General features: G+C 35.3%; 2 protein-coding genes across 3 annotated transcripts; both read right to left on the reverse strand.

Moving 5' to 3' along the window:
- Positions 1-2,393: 2,393 nt before the first annotated feature.
- Positions 2,394-4,617, reverse strand: LOC132624049 (peroxidase 72-like). Its single transcript, XM_060338869.1, has 4 exons — positions 4,205-4,617; positions 3,639-3,830; positions 3,381-3,546; positions 2,394-3,289 (listed from the first exon to the last, which is right to left on the reverse strand). The coding sequence occupies exons 1-4, from the start codon at positions 4,430-4,432 to the stop codon at positions 2,874-2,876; spliced, it is 1,002 nt and encodes a 333-aa protein (XP_060194852.1). The 5' UTR covers positions 4,433-4,617; the 3' UTR covers positions 2,394-2,873.
- Positions 4,618-6,436: 1,819 nt separating this feature from the next.
- LOC132621241 (uncharacterized) lies at positions 6,437-17,878 on the reverse strand. Of its 2 annotated transcripts, none has more exons than XM_060335426.1 (18): positions 17,710-17,878; positions 17,465-17,550; positions 16,956-17,047; positions 16,620-16,664; positions 16,478-16,534; positions 15,405-15,479; positions 14,550-14,615; positions 14,238-14,280; positions 12,924-12,969; positions 11,527-11,620; positions 11,386-11,438; positions 9,117-9,201; positions 8,908-9,010; positions 8,696-8,788; positions 7,828-7,894; positions 7,513-7,579; positions 7,341-7,394; positions 6,437-7,045 (listed from the first exon to the last, which is right to left on the reverse strand). In XM_060335426.1, exons 2-18 carry the CDS (start codon positions 17,529-17,531, stop codon positions 6,908-6,910), a joined length of 1,245 nt encoding a protein of 414 aa, XP_060191409.1. In that variant the 5' UTR covers positions 17,532-17,550; positions 17,710-17,878; the 3' UTR covers positions 6,437-6,907. The 2 variants fall into 2 exon arrangements, with proteins under 2 accessions (XP_060191409.1, XP_060191408.1); XM_060335425.1 differs by having other exon boundaries at positions 17,465-17,555; positions 17,710-17,877.
- Positions 17,879-18,856: the final 978 nt, after the last annotated feature.

The raw sequence follows: 18,856 nt of genomic DNA on the forward strand, positions 1-18,856 counted from the left end.
TTTCTCCTAATTGGAACAGGTATCCCCTACCGCATAACACCCTAGAAACACTTCTTCATTTTATACATCACTCCTATGTGATCCTGTGTGTTACATTTTCATCTATCCTATCATTCATTCTCTTAGAATATCGAGTCCAGATATCTAAGTTGTTTGCCCTTGGGCACCACAATTCCGTTTAATCTTACATCGACTTCACTCTAATTCTTATGTTGACTACAAAAATGAAGTTAAAGTGATATTAAATGGGATGGCTGTGTCTAAATACAAACAAGCTTTAGAAATGGCCTTCCGAAAATGAAAACAAACAATTATCATATCATATTATACTAAAAGTGAAAAGCCCTCAAGTCAAAAGTCTGATTACGAAAATGCCCTTCCCCCAGAAAAATAAGTAAAAAAATAAAAATCATTTATTAAATGAGTTTTTTTACTATACTAAAACCTGATGCATGATTAAGAGAAATGTTGCTCATTTTCCAGCTTTCACAAAAAACATCCATCAGAATAATTGGAACTAACTGCAGAAATTCAAGAATGTTAAAAGGTGACATTAACTTTATACCTTATTTGTTTACTTTTAATGCTTCCACCTTTCCTCATCTTGATAGCGTTTATCTTTTCGTGCATTAAATATGTCAATAAAGGACAATACAATTTACAGTTTCAAAGATGAATTTAGTCCATATTGTAATATGAACTCCAACTATTCAAATTCCTCATGTTTTACAACGAAAAAGATGGAATACAATACATTTATTAAAGTTTATGCACTTAGCTCCACATAATTTCCAGGTAAATTTCTTATGCTATGCACGATTTCATGTCTTAAATAGCCAACCTTTGCAATTTCAGCCGTTAATCTTTTGTGTTGCTTTCTCAGCCTTTGGCTTTCCAAATTCTAACTCAATAGAAGTTGTCCTATAAATATAATTTCTTTCATTCTTTGGACCTTATTCAAGATGTGCAAACAATGGAAATGAAGAACTTATACGGAGCTTATCAAAATACTTTTTCCTCAGATGTTATATAAACAACAAAGATGTGGATTATTCACACAACGATTCAGATGATTTTTTGTAAAAGGAATCATGTCGCTCTTCGCATTTGCTTCTTTAATTTGTTTGTCAGCGCTGTGTTTTGGCTAAGTTATACCTCTTTTCCGGTCACAACTCCATCAAAGCTTGTATCTTTTTTTTTTTTTTTAGATAGAGTGATTGTTCTTCATTTAAATTTCACTGCATAAATCTATCTGAGTTTTCTTCTTTGTGTAATAATTATCTACTGCTATCTTCTTTTTGTGTTCTCTTATGATATGCCATTTTATTATCTATTGCTATCCTCTTTTTGTGTTCTCTTATGATATGCCTGATTAGATAATACTCCCTCGAGTTCAAAAGAATTGAGGATTTAACCTCTAAAAGTTGGTCTAAAACGAAATTCAAGTATCATTTGTTTTCCTTTCTTATTTGGAAAAAAAATGATCAAAAAAGAAAACATAATGATTCATGCCAAAACTGATTAAAAAGTTCAAATTGAATTTCGTGCTAAGTATTTCGGGATAAACAAATATTAACAAACTACAATAAATATTTGAAGTAAAAAAGTAGAAAAGTGGCCTAAATATTTGAAGTAGAAAAGTGGCCCAGTATACAAAGAGTGGATCCTCATAATTCAGCTTTATGAATGGTGTTTCTGTAATTTCATTCAAAGACAATTTCCCATACATTTGTATTTTGCATATAAAACTCGGTCAAACAATTCTTAAATTATGTATTTGACATGAGCAGCTATATATTGCACTATAAAGGGATATTAATGTTAACTACAAGAGTTGTGATCATGATAAAGTAAACTGAGATGACATGATAAAAATCATGAACGGTAACATCGTATATAGTTTAATTTATATTTCTAGCTCAATTTTTTTTTAATACTATATTTGATTATAAATTATTTTGATATATTTTATGGCAATGATATAGGATACGTGGAACGCACGTGTCCAAACTAGTTTAGTAAAATATGCCTTGTGTTGTTTTTTTCTTATCATCTCCCTCTTGTATTTGCAACACGAGTCTTAAACCTTGAGCATTTAGTCAAGAAACATTAAACTAGTATTAAACATGAGACATCTAAACTAGACAATATTCAGGCTAAAAGCTCAAATGGAGTTAAGAGTACCACACAACTAATTAAAATTTGATTAAATTGAGAAACTGGAAGATTGAGCCATTGAGGCGGTCTTTGTTATTTTATTAAGCATTGTAAGATGATGAAGTAGTTGTGTATAGTCAACTTGCATTAATCATTGACAAAACTAAAGATATACTCTATTGATTTGGACTTAATGTACTCAAATTAGGAATACACAAAAGTTATTCGAACAATTGTACTTAAATCTGTTAACTCTCAACTACTTTGGAAGAATTAGATCATATACCAGAGAGAATATTTCTCTCAACCATTATTATTTTCTCTAATTTGGTCACTGAAGGTGTTAGATTAATACTACATATATATTTCCCCTGTTATAATATCCTTTTGACCTCATCTCTATACCAATTTATGTTTGTCTCCTGATTTTTAGTACAGTATAAATATCTGTAGCTGCTTTTCTTGGTTCAATTCACTTTGTCTAGTGTAGAAGTGAAGTGTTGTAGCTGCTAAAATTTAAATACACAAATGGTAATAAATCATGATTAACAATTTTCAAACAGATGGCACAATCAATGAGATCGTCCTCAAGGACGAAAACTGAAGAAACTAGAAGAATGTAAAAAGAACAACAATAGAAACATAACAAAAAACAATAAAGGTACAATTATTATTTTCTATTTCTGCAAATGAAAGTTGATGTGCTCACTGCCCTTTTAAGATGAGTTGATCTTCCTGCAATTCTTCCTGATCTCCCCTTTGGAACCTGTCAAAGGAGAAATGTTCCCCATCTTAACCATAGACTTGGCAAAGTGGTCGAAGAAAAGCGCATTGTTCTCTGCATATTGTTTCACCAAGGCTAATGATGCTTGACTCTTTGTAGTAAGAACTTGGTCAGAGTTCAGCAGGCCCTTTGAAGCCAATAAGAGCTTGAAGTAGCTGTTATCAAATTTTGTGGGAGAGACAAAGTCCAAGAAGAATAGGTTGTTATCACCTCCAGATTTTGGACACTTATTGCGCAATTGGGCAGCATATGATTGATCCAGAGTAGAGTCTGGTTTACTGTTTCCTGACTGGTTGTAGAGCCTTTGTCTGAAGCTGGTACATCTTGAATTTCCAATTGTGTGGCTCCCTGCATAATAATACATTGATGTTAACTGAGAGTTAAGTATGATTAGTTGATAACTATGTAGTAACAATAAATTTAAGGGAGTAACTTTTACCAGATAAAGCAACAAGGTCAACAAGATCAAGGCCTTGTCTCTTGAATTTAGTGAGAATGGTATTAAATGTGTTGTTTGGAGCAGGAATGTCATTGTTGGAGCCACTTAAACTGGCACCTCTGGCATCTCTTCTTCCCAATGGAACCTCCCAGTTTGGTCCACCAGCCTACACAAACAAAATATAAATAGCTCAGTTTATTTTTCTTTTTCCGTGCCTCCTAGAAGAGTGTTGTGACCAGTTTATGTGGCTCTACTTACCAAAACAGTGGAGTCCCTTGCAGCAAGTGCCAATATATCAGCACAAGAGACAGTTTGTGGGCATTCTTTCTCTAGTGCAGATTTAATCTCATCAATGACTTCAAATCCACGAGCTGAGTTCCTGTTGGGGTTTGATCTTTTTTCTGTTACTATACCTCTGCTGCTATCCAGAAGCAAAGATGCATCACACCCCTACACGACATAGTAAAACAAATAGTTAGCCATCAACTTTTTATAGCATATAAGTACGTCAGAAAACATTAACAAACATAAGCCAAGAAAATCCTGTATTTAGTTCATAACAAAAGTAATTTTTAGTAGGTGCATTCGTGCGTGCTAGTGTGCAGCGCGTACTCAACTTCATATCAAATCTTATCCAAATTTTAAATCTTTCCATATAGAGTAGTCATGGTACACTTTGTCATGTATAGATTTTGACTAATAGATCAGTAAAGACCGAAAGTTATTGCAGCCACGTTAAAGTTTATCATCAGATATATGATAAGCTTAGCATTGTTATAATACCAAGTGACACAAATATATTTCGTAACAGAGATATGTTTTACCTTGACAAAGCAGTCGTGAAAATGGAGCCTCAGCAATGAAGCAGCCATTCGAGCTTCTTTGGCAACAGCCCTGGCAACAACAGACTTGACAATTTCTTGCGCTTTTGGGCATGATTTATAGTAATATTGGGGGTATAGGTTACCATTGTAATTACTCTTAAAAGAGAAACAAATTGGTGCAAACGCAAGTAGAGCAATGAGAAAGAAGAAGCTCGTGGACTGAGCCATCTTGGAAGTTAAGTTCTAAGGAGAGAAGAAGTTCGAATACTGAAGAAGGTTAGTTTGCTGTGATGAAATTGAATGGAGTTTCACTAGTATATATAGTGTGTTCAATGGAAGAAGAGTTACAAATTAAAGCACAGAATTAAATGGAGTTGGTAGCTTTTTTGTTGGGATTAGTATATGATTTTTTTCATGTTTACCTAGTGAAGCAAACTTGTGTACTACAAGTAAATGATGATTGATCTGGTCCTTGATAGTAAAAACACCTTCACTAACATCCACGCAATTGTAATGCATGACATGAAGTTGATTATGACCCTTTATCTTACTAACTGTTGACTTAGCTATATTTTCCAACTTAGTCAATTATTTGATGCGGTCCAACTTTAAGGGAATAAAAAAGGGCAAGTTACACATGGCCGGTAGACCGACAAAAATTACATTGGTAAGCTAAACATACAAAAAATATACATTATTATTTATTAAAAAAAATGTATTTTTATGTATATTATACATTAATATACAAAAAACATACATTTGCTGACTTATTTGGTGGACGGCTATTTATGTCAACTTCTCAATAAAAAAATCTAACGCTTCTTAAACAAATGATTCTTGGGAGTCAATTTTCAAAGTTCTTCTGTAAATCAATTGATAATAATTTACAATTAATTGGCTTAGTCCTCTCCTACCCAAAATCTAGATTTATTAATTGTTGCTATCCTGCTATCGATAAAATCTTTAGTGAAAGTTATATATTTATTTTAAGCATGAGAGAATGACTTGATCTGGTCAACCCCACACACGCCTTGATTGATTGCTTTTCGAATGCGGAGATAACAAACAATATGCATGCAATGTAAAGTAACAAAAGAGTTGATATAAGTGGGGACAAAAGGCACCTGCTTTGTTGACAAAAGAGGACCTCCACAATATTATTATTTGACCTGAGTTTCTTCATATCCTATTACACACGCCATTTCTTCCTGTTTTTTTTTTGTTTTATATATCTATGTATGATCTCATGAAGCTTACTCTTTTGTTTTTCCTCTTCTCAATTTCATGTGAAAGTGTTAAGCTTCTCAACTTCAATTCATTAATAACCGGAAATAAACGACCATAATTTAAATTTAATTTACCTAACGTATACAATTTACTTATTTTGAATATATCTATTATATGATATATTCAACTTTTCAGCTAAATTTTAATGCATGCACCTAAACTGAATTAGCTCGTCGTAGAAGTATAGAAGTTAGAAATCTTAATCAAGGTGGTCAAACAAAGAGATAATATATTATGTATTTTGTGTACTTTGAGCTACGCTATTGACAATTTCTTCTCAGAAAAATAGAAATGGCAATCCCCGTTTATTAAAATAGTAGTATTGGTGTAACTCGGTCTATGTCTGCTCTCATGCATTACATAAGTGAGGAAGGTGACCAACAACTGGATAAGCGAATGTTAGGTGAATCTGAATGGTCTAATGAAATGATAAAAATAACAGGCAAAATTTGTTAGGAGAACTGCTCCTCTACTTTTTAAAACATATACAGAATAATCTTTATGCTTCATTTATGCCAAAATTGTTCTTTAATAGAATGAAGACTCTGTGGCTCAAGTAAATTGGCTCTCAGTTTTCTCATTATTAACGAACTGTATAATATCCTTCCTACATAGTTGCAAGTAAACACCTTACTCAAGCAGCTTAAGCAAACGTAAATAAGCTGCTAGAAAGCCCAAAATTTGCTCTTACAGTCGTAATTCTCCGCACAGATCAAGGGGAATGGAAATTTCCAACTTTCCTGTTTTAACGTTGTCTTTGATTATACTCGAGTCAGTACATTTGATATTTATATTGTTGGTTTGGTAATGTAGATACTCATAGAAGCCAAACGTTTTAGACCCTGAAAAGACGCAGCAACAGTACTATAAGTCTAGAAAAAGCACTATTGTCTATTGATAACTTCGATGGGATGTTTTTGCTTAAAAAGCTAGATAAACAGACGATTGACTTGAAGTGGTGAGACAGGAATCTGATTCTCATGTTAGGCTCTTGGATTTGAAACATTGTCATCGATCTTGTCAACTCAAAAAGAGTGTAAAAAAACAGCGAGTGTTTCACAAATCTGCATGACTGCATCTACCATGAAACAAGTAAAAATAATCTTTCAAGTCACAGCATTTCTCTCCTCATAACTTGCGTGAGCACCACTATGAACAAAGTATCATTGGTGGTGCGGGGGGTTTTTTTTTGTTGGGGGGGTTGCAAAATTGCAGGTCTATCAGAGCTTGCAAAAATTTTCATGGTTCATCAATCTCTACTGCCACAAGAATGAGAAGGCTAAATCAATATTTTGTATGCAGAGCCAGAGCACCAAATATTAGTTGCTTCCAAAGAGAAACCCGTCTTGTGCACATTTCTAACTTGGAACACCGGCCTGGGACGTGGCAAGACTCTCATCTAGAGACAAACAGGACTCATATTGATCCGTACCTAACTTCACTAGTTCTCCCTGTTGCTTGAGTAGAAGTCGGTTGGCGCTCCCATGAAGCTTGATTTGCAAAAGGATTGTTGACATCTTCTGGTCGTGAATAGCCATGGCCTACACCGCTTACCTATTTTTCAGTTCAAAAAGCACATTAAACCAATTCAGCTCAATTATTTTCACAGCATGCTCAAAAACAACATTTTCCCCTAGCATACGCCTCTACTACATCCATACACCCTTAACCTGGACAACCATACCCCTAGGACTACTTACACATGGAGCTGTCACTGTCCCCCTCTCTACCCCCTGTGGTATAACCTCCACATATTCGCTTTTCTGGCCACAAGAAATGTATTGATAGCTCACCCAAAGCCTTCCACACCATCCCAAGAAGTTCAAACCCCACAAGTAGGTATACTTACAGTTTCCAAACATGCGGATAAAAGTGTCATTCCAGGCAATGCATCAAGCCCACGCTGTAAAAATGAAATTTAATGATTACTAATTGCCGCAAAAGAATCATACAATTGAAAGCGGAGCTGGCAAAAAGAGAGAGAGCACAGTACATAGCTAAAGCACAAATAGTTAACCTACCTGATTCTGTACTCGTGTCTTGTAAATGAACCCTCCACAGCAGAATAGTGTTGAGGCAACTAATACTCTGTTCCACACAATATGTCATATTTATATGATGCTACACAAGATGACCAAGAGCAACATCTGAATATGCGAAACGCTATTCAAAATATAAATTTCAACAACAGAGTCAACACAGAGTCAACAACTTCCCAAGCAAGATAACCAGTTATGCTGCAGCAAAATGTATGATGCAGAACTGCATAAGATCTGGAAGAACTCACTCAGACATTTCAACATGAAAATAAGAGGTTGAAAAGGAACATGACATACATGCATGATAATACTCCAAATATGGCCCATCCTCTTGCAGCATCACCACCTTCGCTTTGCTGATTTTCTGCAGATATTTCATTCTATTATCATGATTTAAATGGAACAGCCACTCGGAATAGTAGGGTACCAGCTAGAAAGGACATATAGTATTGCTAGGACTGCATCATTCCTAATATCAGATCTTCCCTCCGCCCAAATACACTACTATTGCTGCCCCCACCCCCCCACCCCCCAAAATATCTCTACCAATGAGATTCTCATATGATAGAGACAGGGGAGGGCCGCACAGGTTAGCTAAGAGACCGAACCACATTCTTTTTTCCCTTTTATTTTTAAAGTATTTACTTTTGCTCAGAAGTTATCGGCTGTTATTGTAGACACACATTGTCAAAGACCCAAACATGCACTGCTCTATGAGCATAATGTATGCCCATTGATAAGAAGTGTATATTCCCTCCGTTTCAACTTATGTGTCTTACTTTCCTTTTTAGTATATTTGAAAAGAATGTCTCTTTCTATATTTAGTAAATTTACTTCCCTTTTTAGTTTATTTGAAAAGAATGTCTCTTTCTATATTTAGTAAATTTTTAATTTCAACATTAGTAAATTTTTAATTTCAACATTCTCATTTTACCCTTAATGGCATTCCCTTATAGGAATGACATGTCATGTTTAACACCAGAAGTTTCAAACGGTATTTTTTTTTTTTTTTCATATTATACACACCTTTAATTTAAGACCACAAGATTCAAAAGTTTTCTTCATATTCTTAAAATCAAACTGACACAAAATGAAACGGAAGGCGTATAACTGACAGACATAGAATGATATAAGTGAAGTTGAATAAAGGCCAGATTGCACTTACCACACATCTTTGTGAGGGTGAACTGAATGGGGTCATAGTCTTTTATAGGAACGGTGACCTGAACTTCATAGGGGTTATCACGAGCAATATCACCTGAAAATACAATCAGCAATTTAGAGGAACAAACAGTTGAGCCAAAAGATAATATAATAGCGAAACAAGAAATATCTCCCTAAACAGTCTTATAAGTGGAACAAGTCAAGTCATTATACATATCCAGTCGATCAGTAATACTGTTGGTGACAAAGTTGTTGGTGATCCACCAGTTGCTGCTGAACCGGATAATCTGACCTTCAACCCTTGCTCCGGAGAAACCTGATATGTATATGGAGAGGGGCATGGAAAGAGGGGGGAAACAGTGAACTTCCAAGTGAATAACATACAAGCACAAGAATAAATGCATAATGAAAAGCTTAGGCACCTTTACTAATGGTTTCTGCACAGAACCCGAAACCGAAGCAATTGCAGTCATATAAAGTGCTACATGAGTTTGTGCAGTGATGAAGCTACAAAATCACAATAAGAATCAATTGAAATAATTTTATGCATTTTAGACTGTGATATGATAACAACTACTGTGACCTTGCAGCTTATGATAAAGAATGGAAGTCTAGATCCCACAAGAACAGGACGAGTACAAAAAGCACATAGGGTAGGCAAAATGTGTATTAGAACCTTGCAGAATATAGAAGTCAGAATATATTCACAAGCATACTAAAATAGGCAGTGTAAACTAAGTTGACCAACACAGAGACAAGGATGACAACCAGTCCTCTCCATGGTATTGCTTGGTTACCTGAACCAAAGCACACTCCTGAATAAATGCAAATCATCTCTGTGGAATCATGAATGGACAAATGATATTTTACTGAAAAGAGCTAAGTTACTCGGACTCTTCACTTTCGGGGCCGCACCCGTGTCGACACGATGTGTGTGTGGATGTGGGACCCGTACCCAATTTGGTCAAACGATTTTGGGTACTTTGACCAAAATCGATAGAGAAATTTGATACAGACAATAATTTCTGAAATCAAAACAAAAGCTAGGGCTACTGCAATAGCCATTTTACACCTCTATATCATCTGCAATACCCATGTTACACCAAAAAATAGTAAGGAGATGCATCTATACTTAATAAGTATTAATTACAGGTTCAAACTTGCTCTAAAAAATTTGTGCATTCTTTTCCTTATATATAATCCACTATATTCTGGGCATATTTTTATAACTCTATTTTTAGATATTTGAATTATTTCTAGCCGAATCCCAGCACCCGTAGCACCCGTATCCATACCTGGATCCGTATCCCTGAATCTTAAAATTTATATCATGAAGGATCCAACCTCTAGATCCACACCCATATCGGATACCCGCACCCGAGTCCGAGTAACTTAGGAAAAGAGTGGCCAAACTTCACATTGAAGGAAAAGCAGATTGAGACACGTGACTAAATATGGGCACCTCAAAACAAATATCTATATTCCAATTTTTCCTTTTAAGGGATGACTTTTTTTGGGTCAAGTAAAAGATTTCATCGATAATAACAAGGCCTACTTGGCCGTATACAAGGGGTATACTAAAAAAAGAGAAACCTACAAAATATGGTTCTCTCCAAACGCCACCCAATCCTCTATACAAACAGAAACTACATGGGTGAACCAAAAGAAAATAAGGGATCAGAGACTACTCCTTAGTTGAGCAAAGCTCATCTCCAACCCTTCAAAAGCTCTCCTATTTCTCTCTTTCCAAATGACCCACATTAAAGCAAGAGGAGTAACATTCCACGCCTTGTGCCTTCTTCTCCTAGCTCCACTCTTCCAGGTGAACATCAACTCATTCACGGATCTTGGCATAGTCCAAGAAACACCAAACCATCAAAAGAGATCCCGCCATACTATATCAGCATATGTGTATGCCTTAAATTTAAGCTAGCATTTCTATCCAATCAACATCTTATGTCTGGCAGGATCTATCCTGTTACAGAATAGACCTCAACTATAAAACACAATTACATTCCCAGATAAAATGCAGAAGTAACCATACAGAAAACCACATAACCAATACATATTCTCTTTCAGAGCATAATAATTTTACTTTTCATCAGTCAAGACTCAGTTTGAAACCTCTTCTCCCTCATAGACTCAAATGCGGTATTGATTAGAACTTTGGCAGAATCAATATGATGAGCCATAATACCTCCACAATTTTGGAAAACTGCCAGATACCTAGGTGGAGGTGATGCCAGACTAGAAAAACAAAGATACAATTGATTTGTTTGAAGAGATAAGCAGCACAAGATCAAGATAAGTACAAAGAAAAAATCTAAAGAAAAGCAGTGACAACAACAGTAACAATATCACAATCTCCTTTTGATCTCTTAGCTTGAATATACATGGAGTTTAAGTGTAGTTGAAAATTACAGTGTTTAAAGAAAAGTGGGCCCAAACCCAAATAACCTAACTTTATGAATTTGGAGTACTATAAGAATAAAAATGGGTTCAATCTGACTCATCGAGCAGTATACAATTCAACAAATAATGAATAAACGATGGAGGCTTCTACTTAAAGAAAGCAGATATATTTTTGTGATAGTCCAAAGAGGAAAGTAAGACAGACATGTCACATAAAGGGAGTAACTATAATAAGCAAAGAAAAGATAATACGTGTAAGTAATGAGATGTCCCCTTCACCTGAATTCCTTGTGAGCTGCTTCATAGCCCATTTGAGTCATGCCATTGTAAACCTGTGCATTCACAAGCAAGGGCCTCCACACCATAAGTCATGTGAGACAGTTTGAAGGTACTGGATGAAAGAAGAAACGTTTCCCTTACAATTTCCCATGACCGTGGATGAAAACCAACTGTGAAACCTTCAAAGATTCGCAGACCTGGTTTCTCACATGGAATGGCAAGTTCAACCACAGCTCTGTCCAAAAGTCATATTAGAAATACAGCTAGACAAGTTTGAAGATGAAGTGTACAAATAATGCATTCAAAACCCTATATTTAGTGATGTCATCATGCAATTTGCATTATTTTATGTAACTCTTCCCCAATAATCAAACCTTTTCAATTACTCTCGCTGGTCAACTTTGCCCTATGCCAATACATGGTGTAGAGACATTAGAGAAATAGTTCCATAATTCGATAATATGAGCTTACTGAAGCATTACGATTCCAAATTTTCTTTGCACTGCACAGGTTGAGAAATGTCCCTTAATTTATAAAGTCCAAACAGAGGCCTGCCATGGCAATGAGTAAATGGGTAGGTTGAACTGCAAATATTTGAAGCAGTGCAAGAGATGTTCTCTTAACTTTGATGAAACAAATTGCCGTGAAGCTCAAGAGGTTATGAAGTAGGGTACAATGTTTTAACCCAAAGGAAAAAGAATAAGAAACGCCTAAGTTGTAGTCATAATACAGTTAAAAGTCAATTTGATTAAGCTTCAGAATCAGATAGGATATGCGGTTTATGTCCTGTATTGAAATAAAACATAAGGATTTACACACAAAACGAAATGTATTTGAGTTAAAAACTTTTTTTATTGAAATATTGAAGAGACGTGTTATGAACTGCCAAAAGTACATTGGACCAACTTGGACAAGAAAATATTCCATCCTTTCAGAAATACACTACCCAATTACAGCATACCCCATAAGAGCTGTGAACCCACCTCATGCTCACCCCACTTCCAGTTTTTTAGGGACACATGCATCCAATTAACTCAGCTAAAGGAAACATGATAATATTGTTAACTTTAGGTCTTTCTGTTTGCAAGGGCCTGGAAAGGGAATGTGCCCGCAACTCCAAATATATACTCCCTCTGTTTGATTTTATATGACACTATTTCCATTTTGAAATGCTCCAAAATATAATTCCTCAACTTTCAAGAATGAATTTATCAAATTATTCAAATTTTAAATTTTATTGTGATGATTTCAGTGTCAAACTAACTTTTCAACAATTACTTTAATATTTTCTTCCAATACCGCTAACACAATATATGTCACATTAATATTGTAAACTACAAGCCTAATAAAATACGATTATACAAAATGGAATGAAGAGAGTATAACTTTTCTAATCTTTTAGACCTCACCCCAACATGCAGTTTCTCTTCTTTTTTTTTTTCATTCTTTCTCCTTTTTTGGGGGGAGAGGGAGAGGAAAGGGGACAGGGGAGGGTGTCAAAACACATAGCATATGAGCTAAAATGATGTCGAAAATACCTACAAGTAGACTCATATTCAACATTGCAGATGCATCCAAGTCCACCTGAGGAATTGAAATTTACAAAAAAAATTAGCAAGATAGACAATGATACATTCTATACCTGACTCCCACAATTCCAAATCCCACATCATTGTTGAACAAATAGGTCATAGAGGATTCCTGAGTCAATTTTGAGAAGATCAAAGAACCTAGGATCTTGTAATACTTCACCCTATTTCTGCGAAGTAGTTCAGTTAATACACTTAATTGCAGAAAAGTCACTATCTATATCGGATGTAGTTCAGTTAATACACTTAATTGCAGAAAAATCACTATCTATATCGCCAGATCTTTTTAAAAAAAATTAGCTTCCAACTTTAACAATGAGACACATATGAAACAGAAACCAGGGAGAAAAAGACAATACTTGACTGACAAATTTAGTCCAAAAAATAATAATGCACTGCAGATTTAATGATGAAATTCAGATGCGTGACCTATCAACAATTCGCATACTGTTAAGCACATCCCCGGAATTAAACCAAAATTAGCAGTATGCTGGCCCTCGCCTAATTCAGGATCATAACACAAACTAAAGTACTAAACCACAGAAATCACATTGTATGTATGAACACAACTGTCTATGCACCAAGGATAAGATTCAGTGCGTCCACCTCAATGAGTTGTATACAGCTTTCCTTTACAAGGGTGACTAGCTTTGTTCTTACATATCCAGATAACCCATCCTGGACACCTCAATAACAGACATAACTTCTGGTAGATCCTCTAATTAGCAGTTGTTACAGGTACATAAACTTCATGACTCAATTCCAGGAACCACAGCACACTGTTAATGCAGGAACATAATATTCTACCTCCACACAGAGCTGTCGAAAACCCTAAAATGGCAATTTAGGATATAGACACTGGTCAACAGCTAATAATGATCTCACTAGTAACTGAAATAGACACTAGACATTCACTGGATAAAGCATGCATATATGAGCCACAAAAAATGACATTGTATAACACTGGCAATACTTTGTGCAATCTTTTCAGCTCGCAAATCTTGTGCATTAATATGTGATATCAAAATGATGTTTCTCTTAGCTGACCCCCAGGCTTTGATTTATTTTTATTTTTATTTTAACCCCAGGCGTCATGTTTATGATGCCATTGTAGATCTAAATTTTCAGGATCAATTGAGTGTTTCAGAAGTATTTTAGAAATCAATCAAAAATACTAACTTGGAAAATTGGTTGTTTATTGAGGCTATTTCATACATCTCGAATTAACAAGCTATCTTACTAGTCAATGAAGGGTTTACATACCTTTGCATTGTCCATGAGGACAGTTTCCACAAATGATATTGACCTATCAATGCAGAGAGTGAGAGATTCAATCGAACCGTGTTGGAGTTCAGTACATGGAACCAAACATTGAGACATGATATTCTTACATGGCCCACTAACCACTTATCTTTTCAGAGGATCTATAATATGATTCTTGAAAATAAAACAGAAAAAATGTTACATATTTATGTGTGTGTATATATATATATATATATATATATATATATATAGAGAGAGAGAGAGAGAGAGGAGAGAGAGAGAGGAGAGAGAGAGAGAGAGAAATATTTAAACCTTAGCTGTTCGGCCCATCTTGTCATAACTCAGCTCACAATTCCTCAGGTCACCATTGAAATATTCCTGGGGACAATATAAACAATTTACATTAATCTTAGATTTGCAGGTAAGATCGGAATTAAAAAGCAGACATGTTGTTGTTTCAAGCGACACAGCAATTAGAAGCAAGGGAGTAATGCATCTGAGGAGCAGATTGACGCGACTTGAGGCACATACTTCACAAAAATTGAAGCGCAAAGCTATCCAAGTTAGAAGTGTTTCCTTCTACAGTTCTAGCAATTACTAGTATGTATAACATGTTTGCTAAGTCTACTAGTATACCTACAGCTAACAAGTCAGTAAACAAACCCTCCGTATAACCTCGCATTAATTTTTTTTTTCCTAAAGTGAATCAGTCTTTTTTCAGCTCATCTAGTAACTGTCATTTCCACTTTATGTAGTAAACAGCTTCTGCGAACCAAGAAACAACTATCTACATGAATCACTACAGTCTCCTTGCTCCATAATGTTTTAAATATCACAGAGCAGAATATAAGACCACATGCCACACATCCCTGTAGCCTATGTCAATTACCATTGGCTACATGATGCATCAATCCCAGAGAACAACAACAACTACGCCTCAATTCCAAGCAAGTGGAGTTGTTATATGAAACCTCATTGTCCATGACTTTCCTTTTAAACCTGTCTCGGTCCATTGGGAGTGAGAGGGGAGAACCAGCCAAGAGAACTAATAAAATATCCTTAACTTCCCTATTGCACCAACAGGTATCACACTCTTGCACAAACATGCATGAATCTTTTAGTTTCTCCTCTATAAGATTAAGTTGCACCAATAGTTCACAACCTTACCTGAACGAAGCTGACATGTTCAGACCCAACACGAAAATAGTTGAGTTTATCAAATCTACCGTAGTCCACATATCCCTGCAGTTCAGGTGACTCTTTATTACATAAGGAATCAGGATTACAATAGAATATAAAGGACAAGTCAATTAAGTAGATGTCTTCTTAGCATAACAGGTAGGAATTTCTAACAATCTCGAAGTTACACTAATAGATTTATAAAGAAGACTCTTTTCCCCACTTTCACTAGGCACGCGCAAGCAAATCCAGCTTTAGTTTGTTCATCAATTTCTTGATAGGCAGTTAATTTCTACTCTTGTGCACTTCAGAGGTGCCAGCCTAAGAAAATTACTCGTCACAAACATGGAGAAAAGTAAGTGGAAGAAAAATTGAAAGAAAGAGATGTGGAGGAAACTAGGAAGAAAACAAGGTTCATCATTCGGAATAAACATCACACATTTCCACCACATCCACACTACTTAAACGTGTGATTCATCATTCATACACCCTTAAGTCAGGTCAGCCACTTTGATGTCACATAAGCATAATCAGGTGTCAGATGTGTTTATTATTTGGGGTTTTAACAAGTAGATGTGCTGAATTGGACAATTCTAAGTAGGGAGACCGGCTTGCCAAAAGTGTTCAAGTTGGAATGCTACTTCATTCAATAAGTCATATATAAATAGAAGTATGAGGTGGTTCACTTAATTCAATATGAAAATCTAGTGGTAATATACATGATTTATTGCTCTTTATTCTGCTTTAAAGTAACTTAAATTACAAATGCCATTATCAATACAAAGTGGCATATTCAATAACTATTAATCTAATTAGCTATGAGTCCCTAAAAGATGTCTTTTATGCATCAGGTTAGGGATGCGAAGATGATCAACAAGGAAGGAGCTAGTTGCAAATTACTAGATAAGAAGTTTGTAACAGTTGGAGAGAACATTTTCCAGAAAAAAAAGAGACAGAACGGAAAGAGGAAATAAGCATCTCGTAATATATATATATATATATATATATATATATTATATATATTGTAAATAAATAAATGAAAACTTCATAAAATGCGTTACATTTCGCGATCTAGACTCGACATCTTTGCAAAATCGAACCACCAAGTCAGGATCCTCCTACATTAAAGACAACTCATGAGCATTACAATGTAATTGAAACCATTGGTGGACATAGTAGCTCATATATCAAATCAGACATCACCTTCCCCTTCCCCTCATACTCAAATGGCTGTCCAATCCAGCTACTCTGGAACACAGGTTAAGAAATACCAACTTTATCCAATATGTACCTCCAATAATACAATCAGTTTTAATCATTTCAGATCTTGAGACCGATAAAATATACGACATTTAAGAAGTTTGCAGGTATTGTGGCACCATCATGGTGATTTAACAAAAGGAGTTGAGATGTGGTTCATGGTAAGTGACATTATAAGGTGAACTTAGACTTTTTTATTTCAACCAACTGAAAATAGTCAATTTCTGCATTTTTGTGCCCTTTCTCACTGAATCGGCAAGCAATAGTTTCAAAGGATACAAAATCGTGAATGTGACTGGAGTTATCCAGAGCATAGCAACCAGTATTTGGTGCAACAACTGAAACAACTCCGATTGCTTGCAACAATACAACTGAAAAGAAAATCAAAAGGATAGATTAGATCAAAGTCTTCCAAATTCTCAGTATAAAGACATCGGGTGTGTTTGGTATGACGGAAAATGTTTTCCCTAAAAAACTGAGGAAAAACATTTTCTAGATCAATAAGAACACACCAACCCACCCCTCGCCTACCTGCCTACCCCCCTGCCCTGCGCTACCCCCAACCTACCCCTACCCCTACCCCCATACCAGAAGTTGCACTCCGAATTTAAAAACCTCATAGTGTTTCACTTTGAATATATGCAAATACTCTTAAAATGACATTTTTCAACTCGGTACCAAACACAAGAAAATGAGTAGAAAAATCACACATTTTCTGTCATACCAAACACACCCTTCAAGTAGTTCCAGAGGATGCTTCCTCATATACCAATAGTATATATTATCACCTGCTATTGCTGTGATTAGCAAATGATAAGCTACATCTTCACCACAACATTTTTTTAGGCTCCGCATCTCGCCGAGTACGGCGGTCCTGTCCTGTCGATACAGTTTAAATATGCATCTCAATATTTTATTTTATCACTATACTAACAATGACTAATTGGTTAACGGAAATTACAAGTTATTGTGATTATTGCTGCAATTGTTAGCTTTTTTTTGCTATGACGATAGTTCGGAGTTGGTAGCTTACCAGTAGAAGCTGCCTGCGTTGTTGGCACTGGTCCGTGTACAGATTTCTATGAATTGCTCTATACAATTACTTCGTCCAAAACTTTCAATTGACTTGCCCAGTTTCCCTTTTGTTTGTCACCTGTCTTTTTGATGTGATTTGGAAATGTCCTAAATTGTTTAATCTACCAACACCCCTTTTTTATTTTATTTCTAAATAAATAAATGTATAAAACATGAGCTCTCTCTGTTGGAAGAAATTAAGAGTACTAGAGCTTGTTTGGATTGGCTTAAAAAAAGCGGCTATTTTCAATTTATAAATTGCTTTTTTAAAACTAAATCAAACGGGTCAATTTATTTTTATAGGTTTATTTTAAACACAAAATGAGTTATAAGTTGGCCAGTTAATTACTCAAAAAAATTAAAAACAGGCTCCTAGTGGTAATAATTGTCGAACTACTTAATTTTATGATTATTAATTTCTTAGTTATTACAAAATAAAATTAGATATTTTGAAATCATTTAAAAAGTCATGCACAAATGGGGCCTCACATAATTTTATGAGAAAAGACATAAAATTCCCCTAGCTTGTCGAAAACTCACTTTACCAATTTAATTTTATATACCTCCTAATCTAGTCTAAAGTGAAATTAATATCACCCTTAACGGGACAAGAAAATGAGATCATTAAAAAGGCGTGGAAGGTAAAAAAAAATAACACAAAAAATGATCCCATATCTACATTTGTCATTTTCTAATTGGATGAAAATTTATTTTAATTAATTATACTTTTAAAACATATTTTTTTTTTTTTTACATTTCTTCTTCTTTCTCCCTGTTCTGTTTGTTCCTATTACAGAATTTTCCACCTCCCTTTTTTTCTTCATAGATTCCCCAAATTAAGAATCTCGACGGACTCGAACGGGTCGGGTGGTTGATTCAAGGTGTTTTGTGTGAGTTTTTCATCGAAACAAGGGTGGTTGGACTAGATCTTAACAGTGATTTCAAAGGTGGGCTGAGTGGTTCTTCGATAGTGGAGCTGCCGACGGTGGTTCACCGGTGGACGCGAACGGTGAACAACGAGCAAAATGGAGCATAAAATCAGTTCAATATGCCGAAAAGAGATTTGAATCGAGTGAAAAAAAATAGAGAAATTGAGGTGTAGAATG

This window comes from Lycium barbarum, chromosome 12, assembly GCF_019175385.1.
Source record: "Lycium barbarum isolate Lr01 chromosome 12, ASM1917538v2, whole genome shotgun sequence".
NCBI lineage: Eukaryota > Viridiplantae > Streptophyta > Magnoliopsida > Solanales > Solanaceae > Lycium > Lycium barbarum.

What these genes read in the sequence shown, in the direction of transcription:
- LOC132624049 (XM_060338869.1), bottom strand. Translation starts at nt 4,432, where the DNA reads ATGGCTCAGTCCACGAGCTTCTTCTTTCTCATTGCTCTACTTGCGTTT. An exon ending in TTCACGACTGCTTTGTCAAG is followed by an intron (nt 3,831 to 4,204) that starts GTAAAACATATC and finishes TATGTCGTGTAG; the next exon opens with GGGTGTGATGCATCTTTGCT. An exon ending in CAAGGGACTCCACTGTTTTG is followed by an intron (nt 3,547 to 3,638) that starts GTAAGTAGAGCC and finishes TTGTTTGTGTAG; the next exon opens with GCTGGTGGACCAAACTGGGA.
- LOC132621241 (XM_060335426.1), bottom strand. Translation starts at nt 17,531, where the DNA reads ATGCGGAGCCTAAAAAAATGTTGTGGTGAAGATGTAGCTTATCATTTG. An exon ending in AGTATGAGGGGAAGGGGAAG is followed by an intron (nt 16,535 to 16,619) that starts GTGATGTCTGAT and finishes TCTTTAATGTAG; the next exon opens with GAGGATCCTGACTTGGTGGT. An exon ending in ATCCACGGTCATGGGAAATT is followed by an intron (nt 11,439 to 11,526) that starts GTAAGGGAAACG and finishes GTGAATGCACAG; the next exon opens with GTTTACAATGGCATGACTCA.